The following is a 15,228-nucleotide window of genomic DNA, read 5'->3' as shown; positions in this document are numbered from 1 at the left end:
CCGACCGGGACTAGAACCTGGTGTGCCGGCGCCACAAGGCAGAGGATTAGCCTAGTGAGCCACGGCGCCGGCCTGGGGAAACAAATTTTTTTAAAATTTATTTATTTATTTATTTGAAAGGCAGAGTTACAGCAAGGCAGAAGCAGACAGAGAGAGAAGTCTTCCATCTGTTGGTTCACTCTCCAAATGGCTGCACCTGCAGGAGCTGAGCTACCCAAAGTCAGGAGCCAGGAGCTTCCTCCGGGTCCCTCACGAGGGTTCAGGGGCCCAAGGACTTGGACCATCTTCTACTGCTTTCCCAGGCACATTAGCAGGGAGTTGGATCAGAAGTAGAGCAGCTGGGACTTAAACCAGTGCCCATATGGGATGCCAGTGCTGCAGGTGGTAGCTCTACCAGCTATGTCACAGTGCCAGCCCCTGGGAGGCAAATTCTGCTTGACCCATAGTACCAGTGAAAACCATATTGTCAGGTTCTGCCAGGCTGTAAGTGCCTAGTACACTCCATTAGAGAGGAGATCCCATCACTTCCAAATTATGCAGTGGTGTACCTCTAACTACATCCGTTGATGCCAAGTATATTTTTTGGGTCCCCACTATTATGAGATGCTGAGGCTCTGAGAAGCCATCTAGAATCCTTACTGTGTGGAATTTAAAGCAGAGAAGACAGAGGCTAAGCAAGTGACTACACAAGTGATTGCTTGATTACAGAAGCAATCAATATTTTGAGGCAAAATAGAGCGCACATAAACCACTTTTATAGATTTCTCTACGTCTCTATACTTTTCTCTCATAGAATGTGATATGAAAGAGCAGTAATTAGGCTCAATTAGAACTTTTCAGATATGTGCCCACTCTTACATGTATGCTGTGCATGCCACCATTATCCCCCCACTTGAACCCTTTGCATCATGCACTTCTTTCTTTCAGAAATTAGGTTCTGACGAGCCCAATTATTGTGCTAACACTGTAGGAGATGGCAAAGATAAAGCAGACAAAAATCATGCGTCCAAAATTGCCAGTACCTGCAGATACAAGATAAAAAGGGTTAAGTGTCACAAGAAAAGCACAGTGAAAATAGAAAAGATTCAGAGAGTTATATGCTAGACCTTTACTCATCTACTGCTTTGTATTGATTGGACTAAACAGCGTTATGATATTATAAGATGATTCGGTGACTCATAGTAGCTTTCACAAGTTAAGCATGCAATAGGTTAAAAGAAAGAAGTCTGGGTCAGCTTGGCACAACAGTTGAGAAGCTACTTAGGTCCCCCACATCAACACCAGAGTGCCTGGCTTTGAGATCCAGCTCTTGTTGCAGTTCCAGCTTCCTGCTGATGCACACACAGAGGATGCTAACTGGTACTTGGAGTCCTGCTACCAGTGTAGGAGATCTGATGGAGTTCCCAGTTCGTGACTTCGGCCTAGCCCAGCCCCAGCTGTTGCAGGCGTTTGGGAAGTGCACCAGCACATGGGAGATCTCTGTCTACATCTGTCTCTGCCTGCTGAATAAAATAAATAATTTTTTTTAAAAAACCCTGAGGTATAGATAGGGTAAATAACTTCCGTTAAGGTTACACTAATAAATAGTAGACCTTAAACCTTTGATACTTCTGGATCTAATTAAATCTGCCAAGTCATTTTCAATTTTTAAAAAAGATTTACTTATTGAAAGAGTGACATAGAGAGGAGACACAGAGAAAGAAAGAGATCTTCCATCTGCTGTTTCATTCCCCAAATGACTGCAATGGTTGGGGCTGGGACCAACTGAAGCCAGGAGCTTGGAAGGGAGTTACAGAGGCCCAAGCACCGGTACCGTCCTCCACTGTCTTCGCAGGTGCATTAACAGGGAACTGGATAGGAAGCAGAGAAACTGGGACCAGAGAGGTGCTCTGATAGATGTTGGCATCGCCAAGCAGTGGCTTAGCCAGCTGTACCATCCCCTCTCGGCCTTTTGGCTAAGATCAAGTGTAACCCACTGTACCACAACACCAGCTCCCATTTTCAATTTTTCAAAAAGTCAGACTTTTAAAAGATCAGCCTTGAATTTAAAATTTGACCAATTCTCAATAATATAATTTAAATATGAATTTTGAAAGAAATGACATGAAACTGGTTTGTTATAGTCAGCTGAAATTGACTACTCTTACTGAAAATAATTTATATGTTTCTCGACTCACTTTTAAGACAGAGTAAACATGTACATTCTAAAGTGTCTGGTTACGTTATAAGAGTCCAATTTGCATGTATAGTGGTGATCCTAAAACCCATTAGGCTTGACCCTTTCTGGTGAAAGAGAACAGGTTGATGATTATGCAAAGCTAGAATCCTTTTTGATTTTTAAGTTTATTTTGCAATATACATTTTTTGCTGAGCTATCTAATAATAATGAGAAGACTTGTTATGCCTCTAGAGAAAAAAAAAATCAACATTTTTAAGGCACAGCATGTTGCAAGTAAAACGACAGGAAAGGCAGTAATGTATCTTGATTAAATCAAAGCCTTACAAAGAGACAAAGACTTCAAGTTGAGACCTTACATATAAACCTCTGGTTTCCCCTTAGCTTCTGTGCTTGTCAATATCTGTGTCTTTTCTAACAAACTTCATATGATGGACCATCACGAATAAATCTATTGAGACCATAAAAAACAGTCATAGGACAGTTTCCAGAGGATTTTATTTTAAACCTATTCTTTTATTGGTACAGAAGCAGTACAATAGTATAAAAACTAGACAATACTACAGACAAAAGGATCCCATTCTTACTGCTGAGATCTGGTAAAACCTTGACTTTCTCTGTGTTCAGTTGTAGACCAGAAGGGCAGGGTGAAGTCATGATTTATATACAGCTCCTAAACTTGCTGTGTTCAACCCATGACCTCCATCGTTCCGTCTCAGTACATTTTGGTCTTACCTGACAACCAGACTGTACTTCCATTTGTGACCCCAGAAGTATTTCACCATTGGTGTATCTATACCAGACCCAGTTTAGGATCACGTACTGTGCGTGGATAATATGTCTCTTAAACTTTTTTTTTTTTTAAATCTGGTGAAGTACCTTGTTGAAGAGACACCGACAATTGTTTCTTAGAATGCCTAGCTTCCGGATTTGTCAGTTGCCTCCTTGTCATGTAATTTACCCTGGCACTTTAATCTCGATATTTTCTTCAAAGTGAATTTTATGTAGCAGCTTGATGAATTCAGGCTGAACATTTTGAGATAGACTACATCAAAGGTGAAGTCGCTACCTATTATGCAAGCATGTAATAACATCTGTTTAACCATCAATAGTGATATTACAATTAATAGGGTGATATAACTCTGATTCCTCTGTAAGTTTTTCCCCTGACACCAAACTTATACTTCCCAAATCTGAATTTTATTACATTGGAAATCTAATAATTTGGCGCTCAGCACCATCTGAGGAATAATTTACTTTTGGTCAGCAAAATGCTTTCTGAGAGTACAAGTAAATAATGCAAATTAAAGGGAAATAACACCTTTAAAAATATTTTCAAGCACTTCAGGTTAGTGAATGCATTCTATTTAATAGAATCCCCATTTTAGCAACTACTACAGCTAGAAATGTTAATTCAGCACTTTGACAGACTACTTCAGGTATTTTCTGTATATCTGGGGTTTTGAAAAATACTTAACCATTGCAATTTTTACCTGTTTGGGATAAACTTTACCTTTACCTATCAATATTAGTTTTAATTAGAAAAGTATGTGTGTGCATTCACTTGTTCTCTCTCTGAAATGTAGAAAAACCTTAATCATTTCTAAATAGTGCTTATTGGAACTCTACTGCAATTTAATTTTAGCAAATTTTAAATTGTGCATTGTTGGAATCAGTGAATTAATTTCATGATGTGTTCTTTCACAGAAAATACTTCAATAAATTTAATAAGTAAATGAACCTCTTAATCAAGCCCACATTTAAAATATTAGGTCATAGATAACAATTCTAACAATACTATGAATTACATTAAATCTGCTCTCCTTGTATTAACATCACATTAACATGAGAATTGAGAATTGTGTTATAGCAATTATTATGCATTTGCTGTGGCCCTGAGAATCTAATGTATGAGTAAATTCTTTCAGTAAAAGATGATTTAAAAAATAAAATGAAATATGAGATGTCAGAATTCTAAAGCTTCTTGATATTGAAGGTAATACAATGAAGAAGGTGATACCTGAAATGTTTTATGTAACCAAAATATGTTTATTGGGATAATTTCCCGCTCATCTTGATTCAGTAATTTACTGCTGCTTTCCCCTAAAGGGACTCCTTTGGGCAGCCAACACAGAAAACCATCGTTTGTGCATGTCTCTTATCTAAAGGTTTCGATTAACAAGCGGAGTGTGTACATTTCTACGGAGCTACAGTGCAGCATTTCCACAGGTGTCCGCAGCGTGGACGGGTCAAGCCAGGCAGCTAGCCTTCTCTTTCCTTACCCTTTCTTTGTGTTTGAAAGAGCCCTGCTTCTTCAGTTCTGTTCATCCTGTGTGATACACGACAGGAAGTTACAGTCACCCCCTGTGCTGTGGGACACTGCAACTCTTGCTTTTACCTGACTCTGTCATAGTCCCTTTTATCCACCTCCCTCAAGCTCCCCTTCCCTCCCTCGCCTCAACCTCTCTTAGTCACTGTTCTAAGTTCAGATCTATTTTAATTTCTACATATTAGAGACAACATACTGCTTTTGTCTTTCTGCTTATTTCACTTAACATAAAGATTTCCAGTTCTATCCATTTTCCTGAAAATGTCAGAATTTCATTGTTTTTTACAGCTGAATAATATTCTACTGGAGATATATATACATATACATATACACACACACACACACACACATATATATATATCACATTTTCCTTTTTTTAAACATTTATTTATTTGAAAGGCAGAGTCATAGAGAGACAGAGTCAGAGAGAGAAAAAGAGACAGATCTTTCTTCCACTGGTTCACTCCCCAAATGGCTGCAACAGTCAGAGCTGGGCCAGATTGAAGCCAGGAGCCAGGAGCTTCTTCCAGGTCGTCTACGTGGGTGCAGGGGCCCAAGCAGTTGGGCCATCTTCTCCTGCCTTCCCAGGGACACCAGCAGGGAGCTGGATCAGAAGTGGAGCAGCCGGGACTCAAACAGGCACCCATATGGGATGCTGACTCTGTAGCCAGCAGCCTCACCCGCTGCGCCACAGTGCCTGTATATCACATTTTCTTCTCCCGTTCATCTGTCAGTGAACTCCTGGGTTGATTCTGTGTCTTGGCTATTGTAAATAGTGCTGTAGTGAACATGGCAGTATAGGTATGTCTTTCATATGCTGATTTCATGTCCTTTGTGAGTATATACCCAGCAGTGGGATAGCTGAGTTGTAGAGATCTGTTTTAAATTTTTTCAGGAACCTAGATCCTGTTCTTCATAATGGTTACTGACTTAAATGACCACTAATTGTGTGTAAAGGTTCCTTTTTCTCCATACCCTTGCCAGAATTTGTGATCATTTGGGGTTTTTTTGTTTTTGTTTTTGTTTTTTTTAGTGAGCCATTCTAGCCTCATTGTGGTTTTGAGTTGCATTTCCATGGTGACTGGTAAATTAAATTTTTTTTTCATTTGTGTTTCTTAAAGAAATGTCTGTCTGGTTCCTTTACCCATTTCCTGACTGGATTGTTTGCTTTTTTGTTGTTGAGGTTTTATTTCAGTTCCTTACATAATCTGAAGATTGATCCTTTGTCAGGTTAATGGAATGCAAAGATTTCATCCCAGAATTTCTTTTAGTTGTCTCTTCCTTCTGTTGATTGATTGTTTCCGTCACTGTGTAGAAGCCTCTTAGTTTTATATGATCCTGTTTGTTTATTTTTGCTTCTGTTGCCTGTGCTTTTGGGGCCTTATCCAAAGAAAATGGTCCCTATGCCAGTATTTTTGAAGTGTTTCCCCTAAGTCTTTTTCCTAGTAGTTTCATAATTTCACATTTAGATATTTGGTCCTTTGTCAGTTGGTTTTTGTATGGAGTAGGAGGTTTGCGGGTAAGGGAAGCAGGTTATAATCTTCTACATAGAGACATCCCACTTTCCCATCATCCTTTACTGAGGAGATTCTCCTTTATCAAGTGCCTGTTTTTTGTACTGGCTATAGATAGATGGATTTCTGGGATTTCTAGTCTAATCCATAGGTCTGTGGGTCTCTTGTTATGCCAGCATCATACTGGTTTGGTTATTATAGCTCTGTAGTATATATTGAAATCTGGTGTTTTGACGCGTTCCAGTTGTTTGCTTGCTTGCTTGATTGTTCAAGATTGTTTCAACTATTCAGAGGCTTTTGTGCTTCTATGTGAATTTGGTTTTGCTCTTCCTTGTTCTGTGAAAATTGTCATTGATATTTTGATTGTGATTGCGTTACTCTGTGGATTGCATTGTGTAGTATGGATATTTTAATAATATTCTTTCAATCCATGAATATGGGAAGTGTTTCCATTTTGTGTGTGTGTCTTCTCCAATATTGTTAGTATTTTGTAATTTTCAAGCTCCTGGCTTCAGCTTGGGCTACCCCTACAGATGTTTGAAGTGAACCAGCAGATTGAAGATCTCTGTCTCTCTGATTTTCAAGTAAATGCAAATAAATTCTATAAAGAAACAAAACTGGTTTTAAGATTGTGTTACTGGTTACATAGCCTTTTCAGTCCAGTCCCACACCTTCCAAATGCCTTCAAAAAAACTAAGTCCTCAACAATAAAATTCTGTTGGTGCTGTGTCCCAGAATACTTGCCCAGTAATGATAAAGGATCTGTCATTTCTTGTAGTGCAGTTTCGTGGGCTCCAATTTCTCCCTATAAAAGTTTGCAAGCCACTTTGGAGCTTGAAGGGTAATTCTTTGTTACTATTGTGGAATATTGCCAGGGAATAATCCCCTGCTGTAGCCAATTTTCTTTGTACAAATATCTGTCATATGTGTTTTATTGGCCATTTATGCAGAATGAGGTTGAAATTAGATTGCATCATATACTACATGCCATCTCTATTTTATCATTTCTGGGTAATCAGCTACGCTAAAACCTTTAGCATCTTTTTGTCTCTCAGGACATGACTTTAATTAAAAAGCAACTTATTCAAAGTTCAGAGTTTTCTTAATTAGTTTGACTTTTCCGCATACATAATGGTATTAAGATTTATCCATGAAAACCTGCCAAATTATAATACTGTATTCCCCATTAGACCTGAACTCTTATTTAGGAAGATTAGAGAGAGATCATGTTAAATGAGTTAGGATATTACAGTGATCATGCAAACTGACTTAGGCAGGGTTTTTATCTCATTGTGATAGTCGGGGTGTTTAAAAACCGAAATGAGTTCGCTGACTGCAGTAACTGGCATTTCAGCTTCGTTCTAGTGCAGGGACAGTGGGCCTTCGCTCAGCAGAAACCGCGCTCGCCTGGTGTCCTCCTGCAGCATGGCTGCTCCTTCTGTGTTTTCAGTCTTGTGTGTTTGTCCCTTTTGGCTCAACCTCTGAGTGCTGAAGGTTGCCAAAGGCACGATCCTCAGCTTTCTGTCTCTCACTTTGTCCCTTGGCTTAAATACCACCTGATGGCTCCCAGATTTTTATCTCCAGCCTTGCTTATCTTCCTGGGCTTCAGATTTGTGTGTCCACCTGTCTTCTGGACATCTCAACCCAGATGTCCAATAGGCATCTAGAACATGTCAAACACTCACAATGCAATCATTCGTACCCTGTGGTCACCCGCTCCACACACAAGGCAACTTTCTTCCTACCCATTTTTGATGCCCCTGAGAATGGCACCTTTTGTCCATTCAGTCGCACAGGCCAGAATCCCAGTTCCTTCGTTCCCCGCAGATAAATACAAACGTGAGCAAGTCCTATCGTCTGCATCTCCTAAACGTCCCACACCTTGTCACTTCTCACCACCTGCACTTGTAGTCGCCTGCACAAAGCCTCTTCCCCTCTTGCCTGCCTTGCAGTAGCTGCTGGGGTGTCTCCCAGGTCCCACTCGTACCTGCCAAAACCCCATGCCCTTCCCATGCAGCCACAGTCAAATCCGACATGTCAGTCCCTAGTTAAAATTCTCCAAAGGACTCTTGTTGTCCTTGGAATAACCCCCAGGGTATTCAGCCAGACCCTGTGTGAGCTGGTGCTCCCCGTGCTGCCCGTGCCTGTCACCTCCTGGAACTTCCCCTTTCTCGCCAGGCCCAAGGGCATTGGACATCTTTCTGTTCCGCAGAGACTCCAAGCTTCCCCTGGCTTGGGGCCTTTGTACTGTTTGTTTGGAATACTCTTCTTCCAGAGCTTCGCTGAGATCGATCCCTTCTCTCTTTATTTATTTATTTATTTTAAGATTTATTTAGTTGAGAGGTAGAGTTACAGACAGAGAGAAGGAGAGACAAAGAGAGATCTTCCATCCACTGGTTCACTCTCCAAATGGCTGCTATGACTGGAGCTGGGCCCATCCAAAGCCAGGAGCCAGGAGCTTCTACCAGGTCTACATACAGGTGCAGGGGCCCAAGCACTTGGACCATCTTCTACTGTTTTCCCAGGCCATAGCAGAGAGCTGAATCAGAAGTGGAGCAGCTGGGACTCAAACCTGCACGTATATGGGATGCTGGCACTGCAGGTGGAGACTTTACCCACTACGCCACAGCACTGCCCTCTGATTCTTTCTTTTCCCTCCTGCTACACCTCAACTGGCATGTATAATAAAGCAGTATGTTTCCTCCTAACACTCCCTGTCCCTCTGACCTTTTATTTTCTCCATAGCGGCTACCATCTGCTCTGTATTTCTTTGGGCTTGCTTTGTTTGGTCTGGAGAAAATGGGTCTGGGAGACGCTCCTCTGAAGGAAGTGACTCCATGTGTAAATGGGAGTGAACTGAATTAGGCAGCAAATGATTGTTCAGCCTACTCATTGGCTCAGGCATATGCAACCTCGGGTCTCCTCTCTCCTGCTTCTTATCCATTCCTATCACACAAATGTTCCACTTTGACCTTTTCGTTGCTCAAAAGAAATACGAAATAGTTTTTGCTAAATGCTTAGCTACAGTTGGTAAGGCAGCAGCAAGAATTAAATTGCTCTCCGTGGATCACAGGAACCCAGACATAGAAGCAGGTGTATGAAAATTGCTGTAGAATTTTAGACATCTGGGTTTGGTACTGCAAGATGCCCCTCACTCACAAATTGTGTTTGCAGTTTCTAGGGTAAGGTGCTTAAATAGTGAGAGAGCGAAAGAGTGAGGGACAAAGAGATAGCCATGGAAAAGAAAACTACTTCATTTCAGTGCTGATGTAAAAGGCCTGGACTTTACTGTTTGAGGCCCTGGAGATGCTATCCAGGGTGACATAAAATCTAGCTATACTTAGACTTCAGTTTCCTTGCATTGCACAGTTTTTCAGAAAGACTCAAAATAAGGCCTGGGCAGTCTCTCTCCCGTATCCATTTGCTCTGGAATGGTCAAAACCAAGCTTATTAAAACCCAGGAGAAAAACTCCCAGAAGTGGCCTCCGAGGCAGAGGCCAGAGTAGAGAAGTGAAGGTAGCACACTGCCTCCCCTCTCCAAGCCTCATGACAACTGCTTAATCCCAGAGTCACGGGGAGCTCGGGGCTGCCCTCCAGGCATTTCCAAGGCTGCCCCCTGCAAATAACGTTGGCTCTCACTGGGCGTTGTGCAAACGTGAATGTTGCACATTTTGGCCCATGCAGCTCCATGATAACTCTATTTTAGGAGCAGCCTTCCACTTTTCAGTTTGTGCAAAAATAGTGAGTGTCTCCCTGAATGGTGGTGATCCAATTGTCCCCAGCTACCCTGCTAACTTCCACTCACTCAGCTTGTGGGACAAGATGAAGTCTTTATCATGGTGCTCGACACTTGGATTTCATCTTCATTTTCATATTATTTGCAACCTTTTTGCCTAAGGAAATCACCACACTATGATGATTTAGACTGATACTGAGTAGAGTCCACCTTGTCAGCTCTTCAGATATCAAAAAAAAAAAAAATTACACCCTTCTACTTCCAACAGTCTTCTCTTCCCTAGATTTTTAATCCATAATTTTATGTATTCACTCAGAATTTTTCATCCACCAGAATAACACTGCTTTGTTCCCATGAAATATTTCTCTGGTTTCTTATGTACTTTCATCATTAAATGCACTTGGATTATAACTCAGCTCTTTGTACAGAGGCTGGCTTTTCATTTCGTCATTAATAATTCATAAGCTCCATAGAATTACTTTAGACCTTGTTAACCAAGCATCTTGAATCTTAACAATATCCAGTGTCATTTCAGCTTCTAGTTTAGGGAGGGGGGGAATGATCCTATGACTGGCCTCGCTATCTCAGGAGACCTTGGAGAAGAATGTTTTTCACTGTTTCTTGTTTAAATGTAACGTGCTTTCGAGTACAGAAATGCTGCTTATCGGTAGGAGCAACATCGTGCCAGTTCAGTGACCTTCCAGGCTGGCAAACACTGTTAAGGTCGGAAGAGAAAAGTTCCCCTCACGACTCATCCCAGGAGCCTCCTCGGTGCAGCACTCAGTGTTCGGGAGAGATCTGCAGTCTCCAGATGAGTTCCTGGGCCGCGTGCAGGCTCCTCCCAGGCTGGTAGGAAGCCACAGTGCAGTCAGGTCCCTGCCTCTCTCCGGGTTCACCTGACTGCACCGGCTGTGGAAGCAGGCACTGGTGCATCTGTTGCCTTGACCTTCATTCCCCCCAAAGAAGACACACTTAGAATTTTGAGTAGTGAGCTGCTTATGTCTGGGGATAATAAAAACTTGATATTTTTCAGAGCACCAAATCAATGAGGTTGTTGGGGGTTAGATTTCTTGCTTTTTTGTTTTGCTTGCTCTTCTTCCTTTCTCTTTCAAGTTGTAAGAGACTTGGTTTTTGCTTGGGGAAGTAAAGGCCTTTCTCTGGCTTGTTGCTTTCGTCTCAATTTCAATTTCTTATGAAGTCCCATTGGGATCAATACTCATAAAGTAAAGCAGCTTGTCTCATCTGCTTCCTTATAATCAAGTCGGATCTGTCTTCTTTTGGAATAGTAGGATGTTTTTGAAGCACTGGCACATCTCAAAGAATTGAGGCCGTTTCCTTTATAAATTCATGTTTTCACAAAATAAGGTGTTATGGGAAGATACAATAATTTTTCAGTCCTCTGATGTGCTACATAGAACTATTCTGGGTTTTTTGCAGAGAAAGAAGAATAAAAGAGGACTTTGTTATCTTAGTCATCTGAGACTAGAATTTTTAAATTAACCGAAAATGAATCATTCTCTATTTGAGTGCAGCTGATTCCACTGGAAATGTGTTAGTGACGAGACTGATGGCTGCGTTTCATGATTGTGTTTGTAATTGCAGTGTCACAAGTTCCTTCTGATGTTTCTCATCAAGGAATCAATCTATAACCCAGTCCTGTTGCCCACTTTGGGAAGTAACACCCCCAAAGGACGGAGCTGTAGAACCCTTTTACTAGATGATTGTTTTAGAGAAGTGCTTCTCAGACGGTTTAATGAGTCACCTGTGGATGTTTTAAAATTTGTTAATTTATTTCTTTGAGAGGCAGAGAGACAGAATCAGGCAGATGGAGGGCTCCCAACTGCTGGTTCGCTCTTCAAATGCCTGCAACAGCTGAGCCTGGGCCAGGTGAAAACCAGGAGCTGGTTATCCAGATCTCTCAAGTAGGTGACTTGAGCCATCACCCGCTGCCTCCCAGGGTGCACATTAGTAGGAATCAGGAGTATAGGCAGAACTGGGACCCAAGCACTCTGATATGGAAATCAGCATCCTAACCACTGAGCCACACACCTACCCCTGGGTCCTTTCTGAACTTCGGACTCCGAATTAATAGGTTGGGAATGGGACCTAAGAGTTTATATTTCTAGTAAGTTCTTGGGGAAGCTGTTACTCCTGCTGCACAGATGGAACTATAGAAAGCAGGATTTTAGATTTCTTCACCTAAAAATTCCAAATTTAACAATTGCAAAATTGGATGGTAAAGGGTAGAATTAAATAGTTCGGTATTTCTAAGGACAAGACAATAATTGCATATGTACCTTCATAACGGCAGATCTGATAGCATTCTTGTGGATACGTCTTCTGCACAAATGTTGATTCTTTTGTACCCTTCTACTACTGCTATTAGCAAACTAATGAACATTTCATGTCAAATTCCTTGAGGAAAGAGAGATTTCACTGTGTTCCAGTCTTCATATACCCTGACACTTGCAGTTTCCCTGGCTCCTGGACAATTAGGGAGTTGAATCAAATTGAATTGATTGAAGTTCATTAGAAAAATAAAGGGATGACCTGGTTTTGTACCCTTGAAAACACAAGTTTCCTCTTAAAGGGATTTGTACTAGTTTTATGTACAATAAAAAATTCTGCCAATAATTGATCCAGTTCTATTTTTAAAATAAAATATAACATGAAAAAATAAGCACAAATACAAATTAAAGTTAATGGAAATGGAAGAATCTCAAGTTCTTTTGTTCCAAGGAGTACTGAAGAAAATTCTGTCTTCAATGAGAGGACTTTGGCATTCATTTCTTATTTAAGAATTTTATTCTGGGGATAAAGAGGGAAGGCATTCATGGGCTATTTTGGCAGATTCAAATCTGTTCTTCTACTTTTGAAAGAGTACATATTATTCTTGAGTCTTCAATAAATATGCAAATGCAAAAGACTACTGTTAGTATATGTGCAGCCTAGAAGGCTTTCAATGAATCATTTTCTCAATCTCAGTATTGTATGAATGAAACTTGAATGCTATTTTTTCATCATTTCCTTTCAGTATTTTATTTTGTTGCTTTTATTTTTAACAACTTTATTAAGATATAACACACGTACCATATAGTTCAACCACTAAAAACCTACAGTTGCCTTTGATATTTACAGAGTAGGTTATCCATCACTACAGCAATTTTAGAACATTTTCATTACCCCCACAAAGAAGTCTTATACTCCTCAGCTATCATCCCCCAATCCCTCAATCCCCAAGCCATAGGCAGCCACTAAACTACTTTCTGTCTATATAGATTCGCCTGTTCTGAACATGTTGTATAAATGGAATCATTCAATATGTGGTCCTTTCTGACTTGCATAACACTTTTAAAGCTAATTTTTGTTTATGGCGCTCTTTTATGTTCTAAGTGCTGTGATCTTGGCTACCACGCAAGTCTGAACAGAGCCCTGAGAACATACCTCTCTGCGGAGTATAACCTCGAAACCTCCCGACACGAAGGCTTGGACATCATTGAGAACGCAGTTGACAACTTAGAGCCCAGGAGCGATAAGCAGAGATTCATGGAGATGTACCCTGCTGCATTCTGTCCACCAGTGAAGTTTGAGTTTCAGTCTCACATGGGTGATGAGGTCAGTAGTTGGTTTTCAAGTCTCTTCCCTTTGGATTCTGCTCCCCTGCTGTAACCCAGCAGTGGTAAGAATTCCCAGTTGTATTCTGGCCCCTGGCCTTGCACAGGCTCTTTACTTAATGCTGAGGTCAGCTGCTACCACACTGAAAAGCAAGGGTCAGGTACTCAAAATTCCTGTAGCATCCAAACAAATAAAGGCACAGGCTTGCCTGACTGTAGACTCTGAAGTGTCCAAGATGAGATGGAAAGTTCTGCCTCCACCTCAAGACATTTAAATTTAAATTTAAAAAAAAATTTTTGTTCTGGCCCTGTAGAATCTGTCTGAAAACTCCTTGTAATCCTGACTTAAAGATCCCTTGTTTAAAAGAAAAAAAACTATAAACAGCAGAAAAATGGAAGAGAGAAAAAACAATGCAAAACATGTGTTTAAGACTCAAGCTGATTCCACATTGGTAAAATGAGCACTAGAAATTATATATATTATGTCTTAGATTATTTATATGAATTTAGCTTTTTATCCTATTTTTCCCTGCCCCACCAAAAAACTTCTTAAACTGATTATGAGTTACAGTTGTTTATAGTATCTATGGATAGGGAGAAAACAAGAAAAACCAACCAGTGGAAGCTGCTGTACAGCATTTTGTATTCAGCTGTGCAAAATAAAACTAACATTAAAAATTCAATTTAGCTATGGTAAAAACAGTCTTTTAAAAATACGTGTAAGTATAATATTCATGGAAGATTTCTTTGAAGTTGTATTTTTCTTTTTTTTTTTCCTTTTTTTTTTTAGACAGGCAGAGTGGACAGTGAGAGAGAGAGACAGAGAGAAAGGTCTTCCTTTGCCGTTGGTTCATCCTCCAATGGCCGCCGCGGCTGGCGCGCTGCAGCCAGCGCACCGCGCTGATCCGATGGCAGGAGCCAGGTGCTTCTCCTGGTCTACCATAGGGTGCAGGGCCCAAGTACTTGGGCCATCCTCCTCTGCACTCCCTGGCCACAGTAGAGAGCTGGCCTGGAAGAGGGGCAACCGGGACAGAATCCGGAGCCCCGACCGGGACTAGAACCCGTTGTACCGGCACCGCAAGGTGGGGGATTAGCCTATTGAGCCACGGCGCCGGCCATAAGTTGTATTTTTCTTAGACACCAAATATATTAAGATATGTAAGCTGTGTCAAGGTACTTCAAAAAGTACATGGAAAATAGAATTAAAAATTCAGTTTATTTTATTATAAAAAAACTGACATCCATACTTTTGAAGAATCATCAAAAAGTTCTTGGAAATACACATTATGAAAAGCTATTTATGAATTTCGAAAGGATTTGTAGCACCAAAAGAAATTTGTCCTTTTTGAAAAATTAAATTTGAAAGGCAATGTTAGAGAGGAGAGACAGAGAGCGAGATTTTCTATCCACTGGTTTCCTCCCCAAATGGCCACAGTGTCTGAGGCTGGGCTAGGCCAAAGCTAGAAGCCAGGAGCTTCTTCCCTGTCTCCCATGAGAGTACAGGGGCCCAAGGACTTGGGCCAGCCTCTGCTGCTTTCCCAGGTACACAGGCAGGAAGCTAGATTAAAAGTGGAACAGCTGAGACTTGGGATGCCAGCGCTACAGACAGCAGCTTAACCTTCTATGCCACAGTGCTGGCCCCAGAAACTTATCTTTAATTCCATTTTCCATGAACTTTTTGAAGTCAGCTTGTTACCGATATCAACAGTCTTACTGTGTCAGAACTCATGTAGGCGGATTTCATAGATGCAGATCTGTACCTGCTGTTTTCTAATAAACTTTAGTTTTATTTGATAGAACAAATTACTTGATTAGAAACGGTAAGCAGTTTTTTCTGTCAACAGCATATGAATTTTGAC

General features: G+C 40.9%; 1 protein-coding gene across 6 annotated transcripts in view; it reads left to right on the top strand.

Moving 5' to 3' along the window:
* SRGAP1 (SLIT-ROBO Rho GTPase activating protein 1) overlaps positions 1-15,228 on the top strand; it is a 319,573-nt gene that overhangs the window by 222,328 nt on the left and 82,017 nt on the right. For all 6 annotated transcript variants that reach the window (XM_062203307.1, XM_062203305.1, XM_062203303.1 and 3 more), the window contains exon 7: positions 13,149-13,370. In XM_062203307.1, coding sequence (XP_062059291.1) covers positions 13,149-13,370 — 222 coding nt within the window. The remainder of the gene's footprint in view (positions 1-13,148; positions 13,371-15,228) is intronic.

The sequence above is a fragment of the Lepus europaeus genome, chromosome 10 (genome assembly GCF_033115175.1).
Source record: "Lepus europaeus isolate LE1 chromosome 10, mLepTim1.pri, whole genome shotgun sequence".
In the NCBI taxonomy this organism is placed as follows: Eukaryota; Metazoa; Chordata; class Mammalia; order Lagomorpha; family Leporidae; genus Lepus; species Lepus europaeus.
The sequence above is the reverse complement of the archived record's forward strand: the minus strand, read 5'-3'. Positions and strand labels throughout refer to the sequence as shown.